This window comes from Schistocerca americana, chromosome 6 (genome assembly GCF_021461395.2).
Source record: "Schistocerca americana isolate TAMUIC-IGC-003095 chromosome 6, iqSchAmer2.1, whole genome shotgun sequence".
Taxonomy (NCBI): Eukaryota; Metazoa; Arthropoda; class Insecta; order Orthoptera; family Acrididae; genus Schistocerca; species Schistocerca americana.
In genome coordinates, this window is record NC_060124.1 from 398379929 (window position 1) to 398392270 (window position 12342).

General features: G+C 44.0%; 1 protein-coding gene across 1 annotated transcript in view; it reads right to left on the reverse strand.

Moving 5' to 3' along the window:
- The window catches only part of LOC124620169 (tetraspanin-5), a gene marked incomplete at its 5' end in the record, with an annotated part of 109376 nt that overhangs the window by 18142 nt on the left and 78892 nt on the right, over positions 1-12342 (reverse strand). The window contains one exon of the mRNA XM_047146839.1: positions 254-370. Coding sequence (XP_047002795.1) covers positions 254-370 — 117 coding nt within the window. The remainder of the gene's footprint in view (positions 1-253; positions 371-12342) is intronic.

Here is a 12342-nt window from a genome sequence, read left to right on the forward strand (position 1 = left end):
AACGGGAAGAAACCATAGCTTGTGGTACCATACTAAGTACCCTCTGCCATGCACATCACAGTCATTTGCAGAGTATATATACCAGGCAACGGCGAAAGAATCCATTAATACTCGTGCGGCAACAGCAATATGGTACAAAAGATAAGATTTCTGGATGACACCGAAGTGATGCTGTCGCAAGATCACCTCCACGCTTACCTCTTTAGCAGCGTGGCGTGCTACGTAGAGAGAGCGCTAGCGAAAGGTAACAGACCTGCAGGAAGGCGGTGGCCACTGCGACTATGGCGACGACGAGCAGGTTGCGCTCGATCCACTCCTCGCCGGCCTGGATGCAGCCCTTCTCGTTGATGATCTTGGCCACGTCGTATTGCTGCAAAGTCACACACTCGTACACACTCTGCAGCCGCGGACAGCTTTACCTGAGTCAGTTAGTAGGCCGCCCCGCCGCCAGGACCTAACTCAACATGCAGTAAACATGCAGCATACCAACACTCGCGTGCAGCAGCAGGAGACATACGCGTTACATGTGCGAGTCTAAGGCAACATGACGAGAACAGCTCTTTTTCTATTTCTGATAATCACTTAGAATTTTCTGCATAATGCTGAAATTTGGTGTATCTGCTATAAGAGAGTAACCATCGTCAGATCAAGATTCTGGAAAAATATTAAAAAATTGGCCATAGAAGTGGATGCTATACTATTCGAAACACGAATCTTAAACAGGAAACAACCTTAAGAAAAAAAATTGCACAGGTCCCAGTGCTTCGTTGCCTGGAGCTGCTGCGTACTATCACCAACTGATGACTGATCAGCACGGGTAGCAATTATGAAAGCAACGTTTCATCCATCGTTCCCCAACGTATCATTATACAAGGCAATTAAACCCTTCAATTAGCATGTACAGTATACCAAAACATATTGCTGTACATACTATTTCTTAGGTTTTAATCGTTTCGTGTGCAGATCAGGAACAAAGAAACAAAAACAAGAATGAAAGACCAACAACGACGTGGTCGGATTAGATAAAGTATATGACAGGAATGAAGTCTTTCGCTGCAGCCCTACAAATCGAGGAAGCAAAGACGGAAATAAAAGGAAGATTCTGGAGTAGGATCAAAATTCAGGGTCAAAGGACTTCAGCCACAAGATTGGCTGATGTCATTGTTATCCTCGGTAAAAGAGAAGAATATGTTTGCTGGACTTGTTGAATGCAAAGAACAGTCACGTGAGCATACACTATGGACTGGCAGAAAACCGAAGAAAGACGAAGATAATAAGGTGTACCTGAAACGAGATTAGCGACTGTATGGAATGCATGGACCCTTCTTTAGAGAGAACCATATTTGACTCGCATAGGTCGAGGACAGGCCAAGAATCGATGGTCAAGTGCCGAATATGCCTAGAGAGTGATACTGAGGTCAGATACATTTCAATTAGTGTGTAAGCGGTTGTTCTAATAGCGTTAAAAATTATACCGCATGGTGACAAAGAGTCTTTACCAAAAGTCGATTATATATACGGGTTGCCGGCCGGAGTGGCCGAGCGGTTCTAGGCGCTACAGTCTGGAACCGCGCGACCGCTACGGTAGTAGGTTCGAATCCTGCCTCGGGCATGGATGTGTGTGATGTCCTTAGGTTAGTTAGGTTTAAGTAGTTCTAAGTTCTAGGGGACTGATGACCTCAGCAGTTAAGTCCCATAGTGCTCAGAGCCATTTGAACCATTTTGAACCAAATACGGAGTGCCGAAATTACGCGTTCGCGTCTACAGCGCCGTGCAATAGATTACCGTGAGGATAACGTGTGCAAATTATTATAACACCATGTGACAATATTTCAATGTATCTGACCTGCTGTGTCGAGATTACACGTTAACAGATGTGTAAAACGATGGTGGTGATTCTTTTCAGTTATGTTAAACGAGAATATAGGAATTTCACTTGGTGAAAACTTTGACTACCTTGATTAATGCGTAACTTCTATTCTCAGAAATAGTATTACTGAGCAGTAACAACTCCCGTACCAGTTAAAACGGATCAGCGATTATACATTAGGTCACGACCATTGAAAATAAAGGTGAGACTGTTACATTATTCAACCGCAAACAATAGCCAATATGATCGCGAGTGTTTCACGATAAACGTAACATCAAAAGTAAGGGCCACGATGTAAACGAAATGAAGGAATTCTGCTACATTGGAAGCAGAATAACACATGATGGCAGAAGCAAGAACGACAACAAAAGCAGACTAGTCCTGGCAAAGATATCATTCAAGGTGAAAATATGTTTACTACTATCAACCATTCACCTTAATTTGAGGAAGAAATTTCCGGGAACGTTTGTTTGGAGAACAGCATTGTATAGAAGTGAATCGTGGACTGTGGAAAAATCGACAAAGAAGAGAATCGAAGTTTGAGGTGCGGTGCTGTAGAAGAATGTTGAAAATTAGGTGGACCAACAACATAAGGAATCAGGGGGTTCTCTACAGAATCGGCGTGGACAGATCCTATGAAGAGATTGACATGAATAACAGATAGGATGATATGACGTTTATTAAGGCTTCACGGAGTAATTTCCATGGTACTTGAGGAATCTACAGAGGATAGAAACTTAGGAGGGCGACAAAGATAGTCATATATCGAACAAGTAATTTAGGACATTGTGTGCAAGTGTTACATTAAAATGAAGAGGTTGATGCAGGAAATGAATTCGTGGCGTGCCACATTAAACCAGAGAGATGATTGATAAAGAAAAAAATGGGCGGAGCCACGTTTTTATAACTTAAATTCCTCGCTATCTAGTCTGCAGCTGGTGGCGGACACTTTATGGTGTTCACAGCATCTCCGTGCACTAGCGTGGTCTGGATTGAGTTTATTTTATTTATATGTATGTTACCAACGACGACAAATGTTTAAGATTCTTTGTTGCTTACAATGTCATTCGGTCTTATAAGCCATTTTTGTATTATGTTTTTCAGAAACTTGGTCTGATAATGGTTATTATAACCGAAGCCGTTTACCTCCAGTAAATAAATTGTGATTTGTAGTGTTGTTTTATACTTTTGCACATATATGAGCGCATTTGCAGATCGTTTCGGCAAGGCCCAATGTCGTAAGAAATACTACTTGATTCGAAGAAACATGCTTGTGTTTCATGCAATGTCAAAGACTGGCCGCATAGTGAGCCTAAGGGAGCAGCAGAGGAAACGTATACCACCGTCGCTCAACCAACGGGTCTCCAACGAAATCCGTTCTCAAGAGTTCTGAGAAAACCAACACTTCCTTGTTGCGATGTTAAAATTTTCTTCCTGTGCGATAATACAGTGGAGTTTACAAAAAAATTCATCTCACTATGATTCAAATGCAGTTGAAATCGCGACAGAATCCTGAAACAGTGTATTATTAAACTAGCAACTGAGGGCAAGACAGGTCAATAGCTTGTGAAAAAGATCATACATGGTATAAAAATATACGTAATTTCTTCACTTATTTTGTTGCAATACCCACAGCTCGTTTCACCAGCCATCGACGGCCCTAAAAAAATTACATAATTTCACTAAAATATCGCTGGATGATTTTACATCATAGTAAATAAGGAAGGCTCTCATATTAACCATCTGGTAAAATAGTCTCCTCTTTGTATGCTACGATTAGCCAAAATTCCTATTAATATCTCAAAGTATTAATAAAATACGAGAGATGTTATGATTATTTTACTCTCGCCGTATCATTCGTGCGCATAAAAGTTTGTGCGCTCCATACAATACATTTTCTCAAGTTTTAACTAAAGATGTAGATCTCCTCCCAAGTTTACAGGAAAACTCAGTGTATTAGCTACATCTCTTATACAGCACTGTATACCCTAACATACACCAAATGTAAAGTCATAGAGACTCATATTTTTCATTGGAAAATACTCGAATTTTGTTCAATGAGTCACTTAATTTCGAAATGTCATCACCATTAATGAAACGACAGGCAGTTCATCACGAAGATGATGAATGAGGCTATGAGATGTATGAGACCTATTTTACCAAATGGTTTCCTTAAAACTGCAGATCAGCCAGCACATATGTTCTCATTAACACAGTCTAGTGAGTCTGCTAGCTGTCACACCGAATTGAACAATATAGTGTTTTGTCCTATGCGTACAGTGACTCCTTGCAAAAATTGTATTTTTTTTGTACTATCTAACACCGTCCGGTGATGGAGACATAGCGATCTGTAAAGTTTATTGTAAAGTTTAATTGTGTTGCTTGCAATATAATGTAATAACTAGATGATAACTGGTTTCGGTTGACTAGCAAACACAGTCAGGTCTTTCTTACACTATAATTGGTTCAAATGGTACAAATGGCTCTAAGCACTATGGGACTTAACATCTGAGGTCATCAGTCCCCTAGACTTAGAACTACTTCAACCTAACTAACCTAAGGACATCATACACATCCATGCCCTAGGCAGGATTCGAACCTGCGACCGTAGCAGCAGAGCGGTTCTGGATTGAGGCGCCTATAACCGCTCGGCCACAGCGGCCGGCCTGTAATTGGTAACTAAGTACAATGCTAACCAACACATCGTTAACATGCGTTATTCTCAATATCCAAAGGCTGTTCAAAGCACGACAGTTAAGGTACACATTCTCCTACTGATTTAATACGCTAACAGTCTTGCTTTGGCCAGCCTCTGGATACTAACAAGTTACGCTTAGTATTGATGTTGTGATTAGCGCTCTACTTAATTACCTATTACAGAGCAAGAACGACCTGAGAATGGTTGCTGGTCAACCGAAACCACTTATCATCTAGCTTTTATTACAATACTGCGATCAAGACCATTAAAATTCATCACGAACTGTGTTTTTTACTCACCTCTGACATGCTACATTTGATAATGTTTTTGTGGCATACTTGAACGCTGCAGTATTGCATTCGCGTACACTGCCGTTGGGTGAAGAACAAGAGATATTTGCAGCGACATACACGTGTCAGCCTTAGTCTCGCACAGGGAGCACGCGCAGTGTCCACGCCGTGAAACAAAGAGACATGCACGCAAGATGCAGGGTGCGGAACGTACAGTGGACATGCATGCAGTGCGGGAGGCGCCGGGACGCTGGTTATTGTTACCTGCAGCACCGCCACCCCTACGGCCGCGCCCGCCACGGGCACCAGGTTAGCCTCCACCCACTCCTCCCCCGCGCGCAAGCACCCTCTGTCATAGATGTTGCGCTCGCCAGACTGGACACACGAGCACCGGCAAGGTTAAGGCAGCCAAGCGCACAAGCACACGGACACAGGACACGACACGGATAAACACGTACGCATGCACACGCACGTACATACACGCGCGCCCACACACACACACACACACACACACACACAGGGAAGATAAGCTCGGCGGAGAAAATATTTCTCATCTTCGTAAACGGTCGCTTTGTAGGCAGCCATGGGACCCTCCATCGCTATGTCAAGTCCGTGGGGTGATGTATGTGTACTAGTCGTTCGTATTGAATCAGCACACAGAGATGGGTCGACGCGTTATGTAACACACAATAGCAAAGAAGGAGTTGTTATGTTTTCACGTGCGTATGACTACACTCTGGTAGCATTTGCATGGCTTTTTGACGCAGCAACCCGGTCTGTCCAACGTGTCTACAAGAAACTGCGTAAGACGGTGTAAGAGTAGTGGTTGTAGAACGATCCTAGCAGACACTGACTGGAGACGAGATTCACGCCTTGTAAATGAAAATCAGTTTTAAAACCGACAGCAGTTGCTGATGTTAGTAAATGCCGGTCCATCTCAGTCAGATTCCGAGCAAATAGTGAGAATGGAAATGCATGCCATGGACATTCAGAGTCTGTTAACTCGCAAAGACCGTTGCTCACAGCAGGGGCTTATGTAGGCGCCATTTAGTTCATGTTCGGTTCTTGAGAAAACTGAGAAGCATGATTTTTGGGTACCAAAACCGAGCAGCCGATACTAAGACTGATATGCACAGCAAATTGCTGAAATTTTTGCGATATATTTCTAAGATCCCGATCTCGAACAACTTAGAAGATTTTTTTGATATTTTTATGTTTCCGAGATAAAGCGATTCAAAGTTACCCTACTTGTACACGTAAAGTACGGTCTGAGGCGGAAACGTAGTTTAAAAAGTGACGAGGCGAGGATAAATATGTTGTACAGTGTCTCAGTTAGCATCAGAAAGGTTCTGGGAACCCTATGCTGTTATTGCTCTGAAGCACACGCAAAATTTTTGTGCACGTACAGTCCGGTCTGCGGAGAATAATTAGTTTGGCGTTATTTCAAATTCACTAAAATTTTACTGACTCGTACAGTTCTTTTCATATGAGTGACACTGCCTTCTGTAGTACGGAAAAGAAGCAAACCAGCTGAAAATGCTCCTATCCCAGCATAAAGAGTAGAATACGCTCCCGTTTAAAAATCTGACCCAAAAGTGGGGTACCAGCTGTTTCATTCTACCTTCCTCAGTACGTTCAAAAATTTTCCAAAATATTTTGGCATGCGAACATATACGCGCTTTTTTATTCTGAGAGAAAAGGATATGTGCAGAGGGAAAGAGACAGAACAATAACAAATACTGGAAGATAGTAGACAGTGATTGAGGTATTGAAAGAACGAAGGATACAATGGCTGTGTGAGAGAAAGAGAGGGACACGGTGGCAGTGGAACATATGTGAATGTGAGAGAACAGTCCTTGGCAAAGAGTGAAGAAACAGTGCCAGTGGGAGAGAAATAAAGATAAGTACGAGGGTGAGTCAAATGAAAACCTTAAATTTGTAATAACAAATCGAAATTTCGCGCCGTAATCCTGTAAGTTGGTAAGCGTGCTACAAACAGCGAGCGGAATGGCCTGTAGGTGGCAGCATAGTGCAGATGCACAATACCGTCGCAGTATCAGTATAAAGATGGCCGCCCCACTTGCGACTTGCACCAGGGAAGAACAGCGTTCTGTTATTCGGTTTTTGCGTAGTGAAGGTGAGAAACCTATTGAAATTCATCGATGAATGAAGGTTCACTACGGTGATGCACGTTTGTCACAGCAGTAAGTCTACGAATGGAGTAGGAAGTTCGCAAATGGTGTGACTTCAGTGGAAGATGCTCCTCGTCCAGGTCAGGCACAACGAGTTGTGACTCCACAGAACATTGCAGCAGTTGAAGCCATAGTGGTGAAAAACCGCCGAGTGACACTGAATGACACTGCAACATCCGAGTGACACTGAATGACACTGCAACATCTTTACAGATTAGTCATGGGTCAGCACACCACATTGTGCATGATGTGTTCCAGTTTCACAAAGTGTCTGCAAGATGGGTGCCACGACAGCTGACTTATGGAATGAGAGAACGACGCGTTGATGCTTGTGAAGAACTTCTTCGGCTCTTTGAACGAGAAGGTGATGGCTTTCTTGCAAGAATCGTTACTGGGGACGAAACCTGGGTTCACTTCCACCAACCGGAAACGAAGAGAGCCAGCAAGGAATGGCGCCATTCTTCATTACCAAAACCAATGAAGTTTCGAACAGAACCATCAGCAGGGAAGGTTATGCTAACTCTCTCTTGGGACAAAAAAGGCGTCATTTTGGAGCATTACATGCCTAGAGGGACCACTGTCACCAGTGCATCGTACACAGATCTCCTAAACAAGTCATCTGCGGCCTGCAATCAAATCAAAGCGACGTGGATTCCTGTCAGCAGATGTCCTATTGCAACATGACAATGCAAGGCCCCACACTGCCCGTACGACAGTTGCAACAATCACAGACCTGCATTTTGAGTGTCTTTCTCATCCACCATACTCACCAGATCTTGCCCCAAGTGATTTCCATATGCTTGGACCACTCAAAGACGCAATAGGAGGAAAGAAGTTCCGTCCTGATGAAGAGGACGCCAGGCGGTGCGTTAGTGGATTTGTTTCCAAAGGAATTTATGCACTTTGTAAGGGCTGGAGGTCTTGCATTGAGCGTGGAGGAGATTAAGTTGAAAAGTGATACAGCATTTTACCACTTCTGCACAATAAATAATATTTAAAAAAATATTTAAGGTTTTCATTTGACTCACCCTCGTAAAACGTTGAAATAGATGAGTGCCATTGATAATGAGGGACAGTGTCTATGCTACGACAATGAGGAACAGGGACATAATGACAGTGAGAAGAGACAGGAGCAGTGGGACGGAATGAATGAGATAATAGCTGTAAGAATAGCAAGTGGGAGGCAACGACAGCGAGAGGAGACAGTGATAATAGGACAGAACAAAGGAGACCGTGGAGACCGTGGCTTTGAGGCAGAAGGCAGTGACAATTAGCGAGACACAAAGAGAGAGTGATTGTGAATTTGACTGAATGGTTGAGCGGAAATGGGCAAGATGGAGTGGCTGGACAAGAGTGATGTACGGGGATGCAATAGTGGATATGAGCGTCTTACAGTTGCGCGAGCTTGTGCGAGCGAAACGTGAGTTGCCCGTTAGATACAGCTGGAATGTGTTCGCATGCCAAAATTTTTGGGAGAATTTTTAGATTGTGCTACGAAAGGTTCAATGAGGCAGCTGGTACCCTACTTTTCAGTCAGAGTCATTTACAGAGGAATATATTTTTTTTTTTTTTGTGTTCTGAAACGAGCAATTTTCCGCTGTATTCTACATACTTGGTGACCAATTGTTTTCCTTTCTTCAATATCTTCACGATGCGTATGCTGTGGGCACTTTTCCAAGATGAGAAGAGCCATGTTCACAGGGCCGCCCTCCGATTGGCTCGCTAAATCGCCCGCTCTTACTCTCATGAAAAATGTCTTGAACTATTTCGAACAGCGGGTAAAGCTTCCCCATAATTTCGTAGCTCTGTGAGATTTATTTTCCAATGAGTGGCTTTAGCTGCGTGTAGCACTCCCAGACATTACCTACAGGATCAAGATAGCGCGATTTAGCGGGCCTGCCGAGGTGTGGTGGGGTGCCTGAGTGTTCGCGAAACCAGCAACAAATGTTTGTAGCTCTGTGAACACGGCTGTTGTCATATTGGAAGACGAGACTGTTCACAGTGTATCAAAGATATAAGAGCGAGAATCAAATATAAGCTGGAATTTTTGTTTCACGCTCCTTTTTGTGAACGGAGAGCGGCGCGATCTCTGCTCATCGCTGCTTTCGTTTCCAGCGATTCTTCTCCACATCTAGAACGTTGTCGTATCGCTTCTTTAATTAGGTTCACAACGTCAGAGCAATGGGTATAGTCATCTGCTGCGCAACGCATTATGATGAAGTTTCTCACAACAGAGTGCGTAAAACCGTCCGAAATTTGAAAAAGACTAGTGTGATAGACTCAAGTGTACCGCATGGCGTAAACAGTTTTTATGAAGACGAGAGGCCGTTGAGAATGCTTCTCAGAAACATTGCACGAGGACCAGCGCATTGTTAGCTAGCTTACTGAAGGCAATCGCCGAATAACAGTTCCCGAAATTGCTACTGAGATTCGCATAAGATACGGTAGTGCTCACGCGATAGGTACTGCCCCGTCCGAACAAGCTTCGTAAGGTCCAATGGTAGCGATCGACCGCCGACAGGCATCACTGGAAACGGATATGGAGGGGCATGTGGTCATCACAACGCTATCCTGGCCGTTGCCAGTGTTCGTGACCGCAGCCGCTACTTCTCACCGCTTCTCAATCAAGCCCTCACAAGGGCTGAGTACACCCCGCTTGCCAACAGCGTTCGGCAGACCGGGACGGTGACCCATCATAGTTTTAGCCAAGCCCAACGGCGGTTAACTTCGGCTTTGTGAAGGGAACCGGTGTTAACAGTGCGGCAAGGTTGTCGGCCGATTATTACTGACAACCCTGTAATTCAGGAAGTTCCTGCAAAGTGAGTGACTGGTCTTCTCAGCGCATAGCACAACTTTCGTAGTCTCGAGGTGCTACAAAACTGAAAGGGAGCATTTTGCGCACTGGACTGTCGCATGAGATGAAACGTGGGTGTACCATTACACCCAGGAATCGGGAAAAAAAGCAGCATGGAACCGCGCAAAAAGGGCAAAAAGAATAAATCTGCACCTGTCAAAGTCAAAACCCGTCTCTCCGCGGGGAAGGTTATCGCAACAGTATTTTTTTTATTTTAAAGGAGTTCTTCTTGTCGATTTTCTCCACGGGTATCGTACTATGAACGGTGCATACTACTGCCAACTTTTGCCTCAAACAAAACGTGCACATCGTCAGAAAAGGTGAGAATTTCCAATCCGGGATGAGAACGCTCAACCCCACACAGGTGCCCGAACTCAAGGAAAAATTTAGAAATGTGCTGGACCACAACAGAGCATCCTATTTCCAGTCTAGACTGAGGGCCCTCCGATTTTCATTTGTTTGCACCACTATAGCAAGCAGCTCGAGGACAAAGATTTGACGGCGATGGCGCTGTCGGAAGTGTACGCGCGCAAATGGCTGGTGTCACAGCAACTTGTATTTCAAGAAATTGGGATCAAGAAACTGTCTATCCGCGGGGGAAAATGCGTTTTCTATTCAGGTGACTATATAGGAAAATACGTTCGTGTGTATGATTTTTTCTGAAACTCGAATTTGTTTAAAAAGAAAAAGTAACGTCATTAATATTGAAATAAACATTCCGGTTGACAGAATAACCTGAATTATTGCATATGGTAAGAAAAATACCACCAAAACAGAAATCAGAACCACCTCCGATCTGAGCTATACCTTCCATACACTGCGTGTTCCTCAACGGGCCGTCGGTACAGTGGGAGACTTGCATCATTTGACGAGAGACAAAACCGCTATTCGTCCTACCACACTACGCACCTCCAGTCAGCTATTGTTCAATTAGTGTCTTATCCATTCAAGGCGTGCAGCTTGTGTGTCGCTGTGAGAAACGGCCTCTTGCGGATTACCAGACTCAAAATGTCCACTGTATGCGGTTCCTTTCGCCGTGTTCGCTCAGAATTTGGATGAGATCGACCTCCGCTCACTGAGAGCACCACGTTGCTGTCGGGTTTGAAGCCGATTGTCACTGACAAAGCGTGACACTCAACTGTGGCCAGTGTCGGCTAGGATCACCAGTCATCTTAGCCATGTTGCGTGGCCGCAAGTGGTCCATCATTCCATACGTTGGACAGTCCACCTTGATATACCGACCATGTCTCCTGCACGTGACACTGTTCTCTGGTGGGCTTATTCTAAGACATGCGCGCTCGCATAGAGACACGCTACAGCGTGTGGTTTTTGCTGCAGCGCACAGGGAAATTAATATATTACTTCAGAGAGAAATAAACTTTTCGAATGCAGCAACTTCAGGAAGACCAAGCACTAAACACGGAGCAGCATGGGGAGTTTAGGCAGCTTCTGACGCAAATAGGGTGCGGGAGAAATAGTTCCACTTTCCACCCAATGGGTGATGTTTTACAAGGAAAGCCATTCTTCCCATTCCAATGAAGGAAGTGGTGTAGGCTTCAGTTTACCGTTCCGTTGACATCGTCGTAGTAAAAGACGGTGTAGTAGCTACTTTAGATCTGCAGGGGAGAAATTGGGTAATAAATCAAACGTGGCTTCTGCAAGGAGTCATCTCAACATTTATTTAAGGAAATTTAAATTCAAAATGCTGGACGTGGTCTGAAATCCTCACTTTTCCCAAATACGAACGAGGGGCTATGCCTGCGTCAGCCACCGTAACGCGTCATACAAATCCAGCAATATTTCATCCAGGCATACGCACGATATCTTCAGGTGACTGGCGCCGGTGACTACTCGAAAATAGATTTCAGACGAGAGTTCAGGGAACGACAAAAAGACCTTTGTGTTCGAAAATGTGGAACGCTGCTACAGACAGCACAGTAGGAGATCTGAACTGCTGAAGTTCTCAAAAGACTGCTTCTAAGGGCAATGGAGTGCACTCAAACCATTTCAGATGATGTTGAAGGAATTACATTACGAAATGAGATTCTAATAGTAGTGGACATTTTGTGCTACTTGGGCAGCGACACACCTGTCGAATGCAGAACTAAAGTTGATGTAAAATGTAGAAATAGAGAAATACGTTAACATTAAATATAACCTTACATACTAGGAAGTATTTTCTGAAAGTATTTGACGAGTGTACCCTTACGATTGGTAGCGATGAAAATAAAGTTGCTTTAAAATCTTCACGTAGGACAATCATTTGTTCGTGGGGCATTAACTTAAGGAAGTTAAGACAATGATCCAGAGAGCCATGTTGTGGGCGGAGTTGGCATCACTTTCTGATTACGGATACGCTAACAAGGCTGACCAAAAAGAATCTCAGAGTCGAGAACGAAGTTAGAAATATTTGAACGAATACTAGCGCATGATCCAGA